The 13,361-nt window shown below is 35.4% G+C and overlaps 1 protein-coding gene across 2 annotated transcripts in view; it reads left to right on the top strand.

Moving 5' to 3' along the window:
- Nucleotides 1-13,361, top strand: part of Mcm5 (Minichromosome maintenance 5) — a 288,604-nt gene that overhangs the window by 33,623 nt on the left and 241,620 nt on the right. For both annotated transcript variants that reach the window (XR_016548356.1, XM_090393095.1), the window contains exon 3: nucleotides 8,844-8,972. Coding sequence is in view for 1 of the 2 variants with exons in the window: in XM_090393095.1 (XP_090249221.1) it covers nucleotides 8,844-8,972 (129 nt within the window). In the remaining variant the exon portion in view is untranslated. The remainder of the gene's footprint in view (nucleotides 1-8,843; nucleotides 8,973-13,361) is intronic.

The following is a 13,361-nucleotide window of genomic DNA, read 5'->3' as shown; positions in this document are numbered from 1 at the left end:
CTGAGCATACAACTTACTAATATATATATATATATATATATATATATATATATATAAAATTAATTTAACTGACTAGAACCTAAGAAAGTATAACAAAAGCCTTTAATAAATCATGACTAGTTTCATCGGTGCTCCGACTTTCTTTCTCACCTGAAGAAGTCGGAGCACTGATGAAACTAGTCGTGATTTATTAAAGGTTTTTGTTATACTTTCTCAGGTTCTAGTCAGTTAAATTAATTTTATAAATGTATACAGCCCGAGTAAATCCTAATTTCAATTATATATATATACTATACAGGGTTAGCCTAAAAGAAATAGACAGTTTAAACACTTTATAAATTGAAATTTGTTTGTTACATCAGAAAGCATTTAGTACTATTTTATAGAAAAAGTCCTCAAGTTTACGACCTCCGCTTTTCATTTGTCTTCATGATGTCAGCATCACGTGAGCGCCCTTGACGTAAATCGAGCAGTATGGCCGCTAGCCAGATGGAGAAGGCTTTCTGCATGATTGAATTTGCAAAAGCAAATTCTGTTACTGTCATGCAGTATCGTTTTACGACACAGTATGGTAAACAACCACCCACAAGGCAGTCAATCTACGATTGGAGCAAGAAATTTAAGGAAACTGGTTGTCTGTGCAAGGGGAAAAGTCCTGGGAGACCACCTGTATCGGAGGAAACAGTTCTCTTGTTCGTGAGACTTACATGCACAGCTTGAAGAAGTCGACAACGTGTTCAAGTTTAGAACTTCAAGTTCCACAAAATACTGTGTGGAATATTAAGTTAAGGGGATAATAAATCCCTCGTTATTTTAAAGCCGGATACGAAACTCGGAGATCGAAATCTAAGAGTTTCATGCTGAAGAACTATTGGCGAGTCCAAGCATAAGTCATCACCTAGGTAGTACAACACTAGGGCAACTCGTTGCAAAGGTGGAGCAAGCTCCATCACTATCCTTAATATTTTCTCATAATGTAAAACGCAGCTCCTAGGAGATGTATTACTGTTTTACATTATGAGGAGAGGTCACTACCCAGATCGGTTTTGACCTTTATTGAGGTCTCATCAGTGAGTAGACAGACCTGAAATACCAAGGTTTAAGTGAACCGAACTTACATATACCCCTACTAACGAATTGCCAGATGTGTGGAATATCTTGCATAAATGTTTACAAATGTTCCCTTACTGGTTGCAATTATTGCAGAACCTCAGTGAAAACGACAAAATCCTCCATCACTCATTCTGTATGGATATGCAGTAACGGAGTGAAGAAAGTGATGATTTCTTTGACCGGCTAATTTTCGGTGACGAATCAACTTTCCACATTAGTGGTACAGTGAACAAACACAACATTCGTATATGGGGAACTGAAAACCTGAGAGCTGTAGTGGAGCATGTGAGGGATTTACCCAAAGTGGACATTTTTTGCACTGTATCCCGTAAAAAGGATACAGTGCAAAAATGGATACAGGACCATTCTTTACTGGAATATCACATTGATATTTGTTGTGTTACAAAAGAGTCACGCTTGAACACTTGTACCTTAATCATGTAAACTTCAGGACGTACTCATCAAATCATGTAAGTATTTCATCCATGCTATTAAAACTCTTCTTTCTGTAAAACTTTGAAAGTGTCTATTTCTTTTAGGCTAACCCAGTATAGTTTTATTCACTTCAAACAAGCATTTGATGCCATTGGCAGGAACAAAATGATAAACATCTATGATGTTAGGTTCAGAAATATAAACCTTTATTACAAATTGATCTAATAATACCAAAGCAACTGTCAGATTTAATAAATAAAAACATTTATTTATTAAAACTGACACAAACTCAAAAGAGATAAAGGAGTAATGCAGGTTTGCTCACTCTCACCAAATTTATTTACTATCTATCTTGAAGAAATATGCACAACCATAGCCAAAGAACCAGGTTCACAAATAAATTGCAATCACTCACATTAAATATGCAGATATATTATTTTTTTGCAAAATCTAAAGATCATGATTGACAAAGATAATAAACTGTTTAGATGAAAAACGTAAAACCTTTTGAAATGAAAATCAATCTAAACAAAATAGGAAGAGATGAGGAAAAAATGTCAATAAAATTAGAAAATCGTATACAAATAAAGCAATTTACATATCTTGGCAGCCTCATTATTCATAACCTCAATGCAAAAACAAAAAACAGACTTAATAAAGGATGGTCTAATATGAATAAACAAAATATGGAAAAGTAACAGTATTTCAAAAAGCTTTAAACTAAAACTATAAAATCATTATTATACTTACAGAAGACTCATTCAGAAAATTAAAGTATTTGAAATGAAATTCTTAAGAAAAATAACCCACTGGTCTAATATGAATAAACAAAATATGGAAAAGTAACAGTGTTTCAAAAAGCTTTAAACTAAAACTATAAAATCATTATTATACTTACAGAAGACTCATTCAGAAAATTAAAGTATTTGAAATGAAATTCTTAAGAAAAATAACCCACTGGTCAGAACACAAAACAAATAAGTCAAACATGAATTAAACTACAGAGAAAATATCATAGCTATAATTCTTAAACAGCAATTAAGATGGTTTGGACACCTCCAGAGAATGTTCTCTCAGAGATCACCAAATAGTCTAGAATGGAATCATTGGAGGAAGTCTATCAAGAGGCAGACCAAAAAGAACTTGGCTTCAATCTTTGAAGAAAAGGTCAGAATTATCAAGCTTCAGAGAGATGATAGAAATGACTAGAGATGGAGCCAGATGGTAAAGATTTCCTAATGGACTCAGCCCATAATCTGACTGATGAAGAAGAAAAAATCATGAGACCATACCAAGACCTGTACTTGAGTTTTCTGAACCTGGAGAAAAGCATACAACAAAGTACTAAGAGAAAGTTTATTTAGAATGGTAGAATTATATGCAGTAAGTGGTAGATTATACAGAGCAATACATCATCTATTATATTTAACTTGTAAATCAGCAGTTAGAATTAATGAAAATACAAGGTGGCTTGATATAAAATCTTGTGCAAGACAATAGAGCACTCTGTCACCACTCTTATTCATCATCTATAATGTATTACATTATTCATAATGAAGAATTTATATAGACACAACACACTTGTTAGAATAATTACTTTACTTAACATTAAGCAAGTAACAATCGATGTTTTGACTTCTGCAATGAGGTCATCATCAGGAAGACATACATATATACAAGCTACATGCTGCTGAACAAAAGTAAAATGAATCTAAATGTTTGTTAATCATTTATCCTATCCTGACCTTTGGTGAGAAGAAGAAAACAAAACATAACTACATTAAGCAATTTCTACAGTCCTTTCATATTGAGATTTTCTTCTGCCTGCGGTTGTTCTGGTTGTTATATGGGTTGAAGTTGGGTCCTCAGCATTCTTTCTTGGAATAATTAATCCATCATTTTTGTTCAGATTTGGATGATGATGATGATGATTCAGCATTTTAAAACTTCTTTGAATTTTATTTCAAAACACCAGGTTTTGGTGCTGTGTAGGGACTTACTGCCTTTCCAGCTATTTCTGTGGCATGTTTGGAGGGCATGGTCTGATAGCCCTGTTTTAACGTAGTGGAGGTGTTTGTGTTCATCTTTTCTGATTGGGATGGTTCATCCTGTTGCCCCCCCCCCCCCCCCCCCCCCATGTAAGCTAGGTTACAGGTACATTGAATTTTGTAAACCCCTGAGTGGGCAAGGTATAGGAGGATCTTTGGGGAGCTAAGTAAATTTCTTAATTTTGTCAGGAGTTTAAAGGTTGTCTTGATGTTGTATTTAAGTAGGGTTCTGTTTTTTCTGAAATGCCCCTAATGTAGGAAATGGCTTTGGCATTCTTGTAATCTTCTTTTACTTTTAATGGCATTTTTATGGAGGATCTTGTGAACTGTTTTTTTATTGTAGCATTTTTTACATTTTTGATTAATGATTTCAAATTCTTGATTCAGAGCTTGTTCATTTGAGCAAATTGTTAGGGCTCTGTATTTGAGGGTGCTGATGACTCCTAGCTTTTGTGTTGGTATGAATTTTTATGCATGTATTGGCCTGTAGGTTTGCGGTAGACAGTGAATGAGAGGCAGCCTGAGGGAAGACGTGTGTCTAGAAAAGGAAGAGAGTTGTTTTCGATTTCAATGGTAAATGGAATATGTTTGCGCTGTTTGTTCAGGTGGCTTAGGAATGTATTTAATGTTTCGTGCCGGGGGGGGCTAAATGGTGAAAATATCAACATATCTGAGCCAGACTTTGGGTTTTAGGCTGACTGAATCTAGAGCTTGTTGCTTGAAGTCTTCCATGTGAAAGTTAGCTATTGGGAGGAAAGTGGTGAGCCCATGGCCATACCTTCTTTTTATAGGTAAAAATTATTTTGCCACACAAAATACCCGGAGTGGAGTGCATGGGCAAAGAGGGCTGTGATATCGGGCAGAAATATCTTTTGTAAGAGAAGAATAGTATCATTGATCTGAACATTAATGAAAAGGGCAGCTATGTCAAAGCTAAGTAATAAATGTTTGTTGTTGAGTGTGATGTTTCTACCCTTGTTTATGAAGTGTTGTGTATTTTTTACGTAGGAGGGTGAATGACCCACCAACTCCTTGAGTGTGGCCTCTAATTTCTTGGCTAAGTGATAATTTGGGCTGTCGATTCCTTCAACTATTGGTTGTAGTGGCATGTTTGTTTTGTGTATTTTTGCCAAAATTACTCCCATAAATTCTGGGAGTGCAGGCATAATGTGGTATAAGTTTTTTGGTTGTTTCCTCTGGCCATGTGATCACCGATTTTATCAATTCTGTTGTTTTCTTTTTTGATGTTGTTTGTAGGCTTGTAATTCACCATTTGGTATATGTTGTGGTCAGATACCAATAGGTTCATTTTTTCCAGGTATGCTGTCCGATCAAGGAAAATGGCAGCATTACCTTTATCTGCTTTTGTATCATGATATCTGGGTTATTTAAGGGCCAATTTTTCTGTTCTGGTTAGGTTGCAACTTAGTTGTACGATGTTTCCATTCTTATTTTGTCAGCTAAATTGTAGGGGAGGGATTTTAGATCTCTTTCAATGTGATAAATTCTAATTTGTTAACTGACCTTGATGCAATGGTGTAGTTCCGGCCTTTCTCCAGAAGCAAAAGTTCTCTAGTGTTAAAGTTGTAGCTGGATATGTTGATCACTTGGCCATGGTTTGTTGGTAGTTGGTTGCTCCTAACTTTGCTCGTAGGTGATGCTGCTCTTTGTATCGTTGATTTGTAATTGGCTGCTCCTCTGGATATGGTGTCCGGATTGTTTGTTGCTTTCTTGTTGTTTTAGTGCTTGAAACTTTGCTATTAATTTTTCTTTGTTCTTAAGTAACATGTGCTTGGTGAGTCATCTGTGATCCTTTCTAGAATATCCCAAATATTGGGATTTAAGTAACTCGATAGCTCTGATTTGTAAAACGCTCGCTTGAGTAACTGCTAAATTTTTACGGGCCTCCTGGGTCTGTTCTCTCAATAAAGCTTTTTCCAAATGGGCATAAATATGGAGAGCTTTGGCTGAAGTAATCTTCTTTTTTATTTTAATGCAATTCAGTATCACATTGCTGTCTCTACATCGTTTTAGAAAGGCTAGCCAATTAATTAACATAGAAACACGAATTTTCATCTTACTGTAGTGACTGCATTGCACAGTGGTCAGCATTCATAGTGAAGAATTTATGGAGAGACAACACACGTGTTCTTCACTATGAAAACTTACAGACCATACATTGCCATGCACAGTCGAGAGAAATGTAAAGAAGCTTAAAGATGCAGTATTAAAGCATAGCTGAATAAAATAATTGTTATTAATTAGCTGAATAGTTTAATTAATTAGCATGAAATAAAAAATTTATAACGATTCATTCATTAGTGTATAGGATAGGCTACTATGAAGCAATCATATCGATTGTACTAGGCTATCATAAAGCAATCATATTGATGCTTCTTCATTATCAATGTATGAATCATTATACCTGTAAATAAATATGAATAATTTCTTTTTCACATTATCTTTTCATTTTTGATGTCTAGTGTTAGTAATACATATATTTAGCTATGATTTAATACTGCATCTTTAAGTTTCTTTACATTTCTCTCAACTGCGTATGGCAGTGTATGGTCTGTAAGTTTTCACAGTGAAGAACGTGTGTTGTTTCCATAAATTCTTCACCATGAATGCTGACCACTGTGCAATGCAGCCACTATAGTAAGAGGGAAAATTCATGTTTCTATGTTAATTAATTGATGTAGGTACTGACAGAGAATGACAAGAGAAACTTACCAGAGTTCACGGTAACAATGTTATTGTTCTATAAACCACAGAGTGAAGACATACTGCACTTTGCATCAACTTATGATTTAGCAGCTATTAATAACTTCTTCATAAAACCTACCAAACACTCTATTACATATAAAAGTAGTAATGTAAGTACTCAGATTGATTATGTTATAGCCGACTGTCTATCCCTCAAGACCCTCAAAGACTGCATGGCAATATCATGAGAACTGCTCATCATGCAACACAGACTGCTGATACAGGGCCGCTGATGCCAAATTCACTGATGGTTCATAGAGAAAAGATATTTAAAATCCAATGGCAAACTTGAGCAGATGATTTTTAACATGATTCGAAATGGCTGAAAACGATAAGGAAATCTTCAAGATTGCAAAACAAAACATCATAGTCCAGAAGATGTGAAGGTAACCAGGCACTTAAAGAATGAATGGGGGTGGAGTTTCTGACAAAGAATGAAAACATAAGACAGAGATAGAAGGTATTACTATCACCTGCTAAATGAAACCTACCCTAGCAAAGTTTTGCCCAACCTATCAGTAATAGATGGCCTTGTGCTGGAGATCACAGAATCAGAAGTGAAGAAAGCAATTGATAAATTGGCAAATAACAAAGCACAGTACCTAATTATATCCCAGCTGAATTGTGGGAAAGGTTGCGTGTGACCTTCTTAACAAGTCTTTTGAACAGGATCATCATAGAGAGAATGCTAGAGGAAAAGTTATCTGATACAGTTTTATTAAAATAAAGGAGATGTGAGACATCATAAATTAGAGAGCCATAAAACTCATTTCTGATACATTCAAAATATGGGGGTGAGTGCCTAATCAAATGTTTCAGGACCAACAGATGTCTCTGAAAATTACTGCGAGTTTTTATGCCATACGTGTGATCAGAAATCTACTAGAAAGGCACAAAGATAAAAAGATTCTGCACCCACCTCGAAACCACCTTTGATAATGTTCATTGGAAATTAATATTGCTTGCTCTGAGATCACAGAAGGTCCCAGAATATTATATTAACCAAGCTTAAAAAAATGTACTTGGCCATGGTCTATTTAACAGCAGATATTCAATGACCTGCTCAATGGGATATTATATGTATGCTGATGGCATTGTCCTGATGAGCTATGACCCAGAAGACTTACAGTTAATGCTAGATAAGTGGAGGATAGCTGTGGAAAGTGGTAGAATGCCAATTAGCAGGCTAAAGACAGGAGTACACGAGCTGTGATTTTTTTTTTTAATAACTTTTAATGGTCCTGACAATATTATCATATACAAGGTTGACAGCTTCAAGTACTTGGGCTCGATCCTCATGATGGACGGCACCATTGATATAGACATGGAACACCACATGAATACCAGCTGGCTTAAATGGAGAGCACTGTCCATGGTATTATTTGACAATGGCAATATGAGTAAAGGAGAAGATATATAAAACAGCAATACTACCTACCATTATTTATACATATACATTTATACATTATTTATACATATTTATACATGAAAATCAGCAGTAATGTCTATAAAAACTAATTATTCTATGAAAATAAACCAAAAAACAGATAACAATTACATTTCTCTTTATTAAAGGGATAAAAATCCTATGTTTTTATATAGCCAGTAAGCGAAACTCAAGATCGAGAACTACGATCTATGAGTTTAAACTATCAGCGAAGGCAATTCGAAGCAAAGGTGGAGCAAGCTCCCTCACTATTCTTGATATTCTCTCATAATGTAAAACACAGCTCCTAGGAGATGTAATACTGTCATTACATTATGAGGAGAGGTCACTACACAGACCGGTTTCAACCTTTTTTGAGGTCTCATCAGTGAGTAGGTAGACCTGGAAGATATCAATGCTTAGTGAAAAGAACTTACTTTTCACTAAGCATTGATATCTTCCAGGTCTACCTACTCACTGATGAGACCTCAAAAAAGGTTGAAACCGGTCTGTGTAGTGACCTCTCCTCATAATGTAATGACAGTATTACATCTCCTAGGAGCTGTGTTTTACATTATGAGAGAATATCAAGAATAGTGAGGGAGCTTGCTCCACCTTTGCTTCGAATTGCCTTCGCCGATAGTTTTTCGGCATTGAAACTCATAGATCGTAGTTCTCGATCTTGAGTTTCACTTACTGGCTATATAAAAACATAGGATTTTTATCCCTTTAATAACTATTAAGTTGCCAGAAAACTAGCCGTTTGGCTTTTCATTTTAATTACATTCTCTTTGTTGCTGCGTTATTGTTCTTGTAACATTTTGGTGCCATTTTATGGTATTGCTTTAATGTTATTAACAAAATATCAGGAAATATATCATTCTATAAATGCATGAAAATCAGCAGTAATGTTATTATGAATATTATAAAAAAAAAAAAAAATAACAGATAAAAATCACTAATTTGGCAGGACATTACATACCGGCCTTTCACTATACGACTGTGAACTAGATGTGTATATCATTAATGTCTATTTATAAATATTAATGTTATAGTTTGAAGAAGCTGCAAAAGAGGTGGCAGATGAGGTTACTCGACCTAGACCAGAAGAAGAAGAAGTAGTTGAGGACATACATGTGATATTGAGGTCTAATGCAAATCCATCATCCCTTAGAGAGTTAAAAGTAGGATTTTCTATTTTATTTTTTTTATCTGTTTATAATTAGTTTTAATATTACTATTATTAAGAACACTTCAAGGAGTGTGATGACTCATTGTGGGATAAGTTGCTGTAATTTACAATTTGATAATAAAATATAATAAATTTAGTTTAATTCTTTATCCAAGTACAAGCAAACAAAATTTGTGCCAGTATTTTCAAGACTGAGGCAACTCGTGGTAAAGGTGGACCAAGCTCTCATCACTACTTGTCTTACTATCTCCCGTAATGCAAAGCACATCTCCTTGCAGACATGTATAATGCTATGCATTCAGGGAAGGGCCACTACTCAGACCAGTTTCGACTTTTATCGAATGTTCAAGTACAGATCAAACTCCAAAAACTCTGCGTTGTTCCCCTCAGTAACAGGCTCACCCTGCCACTGAGAAGAACTCTCAGCGTTGGCTCTACCTCGTGGCAGGCTCACCCCCACCACTGAGCAGAGCTGCTCATTTGCTCACATGTCATCTGAGGGGTAACAGCAACATTTTTAGAAAACCCACTCACACAGACAGATACCTTCATGCTTCTTCCCATCACTACCCTCCACAAAAGGTTGGTATTATTTCAACCCTGGCGCATCGAGCCAGATCTTTATTAACAGATGAAACAGAAATTAAATATGAAGTCAATTTTCTTAAAAGGTCTTTTATTAACAATGGATTCTCTCTTAAAAAGATTAATAAATTTCTCTCTGTCCACTGCTCAACTGCTTTTGAAGATTCTTCTCCACCAAGAGCTTTTATTTCGTTACCATACATCAGCTCTCTCCCCAAAACTAGCCAAAATGCTTCAGAAATTCAACATTAGAACTTGCTTCACTACATTTCCTAAACTTCGCTCCATACTAAGTAGACCTAAAATGAAACATCTTCCTACTCAGTATCCAGGAGTCTACAAGATTTTGTGTGATTGTGGCAAACCATACTTCGGCCAGACAGCTAAATCCATCCTTTTACGCATGGAAGAACACCAAAGAGACATTTCCTACAACAGAACCAGGGCCAGTGCTCTCTCTAGCCACGTTCTCTTCTCTATCAACTCAGATGAAGGCCACCGATACCTCGCAGACTGGCCACAAACTTCTAATATCCATGTGTGCTATGATGAACTTGAAAGAAGAAGAATAGAATCTAGAGAAATATCGCTTGATTCATCTCATATTAATAACAGCCTTAGCTACAATATTTCTGATGCACATATTGCCACTGTCCAATACTGGTGCACTTGTATCAACTCACGCACGTAGTCAACTTCAGTTGGAACTCAAGCACGCATTCCTGTTTTTAAATGTACTTGTGTGTTTTATACTAGATCTGTTAATGTATTTTATCATGTCTCTGTTATTTTTTATTTAATTCTTTGCCTGTGATACCTGAAGAAGTTGAATTTCAACGAAACTAGTCGTATCTTAACATTAAACTTTTCTTACTCGGTACAGAGTCATTTAAATTAATTTTTATATACATTATCTAACGAGTAAATTATGATCAATAATACATATCATTATATATGTATATGTAGAAAGTATTTTACATTAGATATAATAAATTGGTCTAATTGGTCTTACACTACATGCAGGATCAGCTAGACTTGCAACACTTGCAGGCGCAAACTTGACTTGTTTGTCTGTTTGCTTACTTGGGAAATGGAGTAAAACCAGGTTTAAAATATATATATATAATGATAAATTATTGACTCGGTTGAAATACATATTGTGAAAAGAGTTGAATGACTTAAACCAAGTTAGATAAAAGGGGGTTTAATAGTAAAACATGACTAGTTTCGGCCTATAAGAGCCTTCATCAGGTGACATTATAAAAGAAAAAAAACACTAAACACTGAAGGTTAAAAAAACTATGAACAACATAGAGTCTCTATACATAATTAGTATGTAAACTTTGTAGTTGTATTTAATGCTGTTCTTTCGTTTGTTGCATTGTTAGGAGAGTGTGTGCTTGCAGCATCATGTGAGCACCAGTACATGATTACAGCTGAATGACTATCTGGGAGGTTGTAGCTCAAGTTATTATTTAATGTTCAGGGTTGAGGATGATTTCCCCTAGATTCTACGATTTTGCTCTCCAATTCATTATGGCAACGAAAGATGTTAGTAGATCTGTCCCAACGGACTGTACGACTTGGGGTTTCATCATTCTTGGAATCTAAAGTAACCAGACTTGATGCAATGGGTAAGTAAGGCGAACATTTTTTTTTGAATGACTCGACCTTGAGTAATGTTATGACTTCGTCTGTTGGATATTAGTGAACAAGGAAATTATGTCGAAGCTAGCCATGATTTCATCAAGTCCGGTTACTTTAGATTCCAAGATACTATATACAAGCAGAATCATGGTCTGGCGATGGGTAATCCTTTATCCCCTGTTCTTGCAAATATTTACTTGGAGGATTTTGAAGCCAAGGTTATCTCTTCCTGTGCTTTAACACCTCAAGTTTGGAAACGTTATGTGGATGACGTTTTCCTCATTTGGAGCCATGGACACAATTCCCTAATGGATTTCCTAGATCATCTCAATAGTTGACATCCAAGTATAAAGTTCACAGCAGAGCTTGAAACTTATGGTTCCCTGCCTTTCCTGGATGTGAAACTGATCTGGTCTTCTGGTAAACTTAAAATTTCGATGTATAGAAAGCCTACACATACCAACAGATATCTTCATAGTCAGTCCCATCACTTCCCTCCCCAAAAACTTGGAATAATTTCTACCTTGGGACATAGAGCTTGCTCTCTTCTTGATGACCCAAATGAACTTCAAAAAGAAATCAACTATCTCAAAACTACTTTCGTACTTAATGGATATTCTAAAAGAATTATTGAAAAATTCCTTCTTAGTCCTCCTAGTCAACACACAGAAGAAATAAATACATTTAAAGGCATTATATCTATTCCTTACATAAGTTCAGTTTCACAAAAATTAGCCAAGGTTCTAAAAAAATACAATATCAGAACTTTGTTCACTCCACTTCCAAAAATCCGCTCCTTAATAAGCCACCCAAAACCATGTCATCATCATCTTAAATTCACTGGCATGTACAAAATTTGGGGTGATTGTGATATTCCTTATTTTGGCCAGACAGACAAATCTATTGAATTACACATGGAGGAACACGTGAAGGACATTGCTTATATATTGTATAGCTGTCTCTATATATAAGCAATATTATATATAGAGACAGTGAGCCAGTGCCTTATCAAGCCATATCCTTTTCTTGGCTAATCCTAATGATGAAACCCCAAGTCATACAGTCCGTTGGGACAGATCTACTAACATCTTTCGTTGCCATGATGAATTGGAGAGCAAAATCATAGAATCTAGGGAAATCATCTTCAACCCTGAACATTAAATAACTTGAGCTACAACCTCCCAGATAGTCATTCAGCTGTAATCATGTACTGGTGCTCACATGATGCTGCAAGCACACACACTCTCCTAACAATGCAACAAATGAAAGAACAGCTTTAAATACAACTACAACGTTTTCATACTAATTATGTATAGAGACTCTCTATGTTGTTCATAGTTTTTTTAACCTTCAGTGTTTAGTGTTTTTTCTTTTATAATGTCACCTGATGAAGGCTGTTATAAGCCGAAACTAGTCTTGTTTTACTGTTAAAACCCTTTTACCTAACTCTCGGTTTAAGTCATTCAACTCTTTTCACAATATATATATATGTATATATGTATTTTTTTTCAGTACTTTGGCTATCTCTTTAGATGTTCCATGGATTACTATTCTATTCTATTACTATTATTATTCTATACAAATAGTAATAGCGGTGATTTGCTCTTGTTTTGGAGAGGAAAAAGGTAAGTATTTTTTCTGTAACCATTAACCAAAAAATTGTTGCAAAGATATTGCATTCAGTGACAAGGGTCACATCACTAGAACAAATATCCCTGGTCTGCGGGTTTGTGTTTTTCAGATATCATGCTGTTGGGCTGGATAACAATGTGATCATTTATGCAGATAATTTTCAGGTGTGTGTTGCCTTTTTATAAATAAAGCAATTTAGTGAACCATTCGCAAGGCGAGAGACTAATGTGTCAAGAAAAAGCTGACAGTTATTTGATTTTTTTCTAATGGGAAGTGAATTTTATGGTGTTGGCTGTTAAGGTGAGGTTACCAAAATCTCAAATATCTTGCCCATGGGTCTAAATGGCAAATATATCATCTACATAGCATAGCCAGATTGAAGGTTTGACATAGCTGTTAAGTGCTTTATTTCCAAAAATGTACCATGTACAAATTGGCCAGAGTAGGAGAGGGAAGAATTCGCTGCAGTGCAACCATTATGCATGTAATACCTAATATACTCTCCTTAAACATATTT

The sequence above is a fragment of the Typopeltis vanoorti genome, chromosome 1 (assembly GCF_054136105.1).
Source record: "Typopeltis vanoorti isolate ZY-2024b chromosome 1, IOZ_Tvanoo_1.0, whole genome shotgun sequence".
Lineage (NCBI taxonomy): Eukaryota > Metazoa > Arthropoda > Arachnida > Uropygi > Thelyphonidae > Typopeltis > Typopeltis vanoorti.
This window is presented reverse-complemented; position numbering and strand designations above follow the sequence as displayed.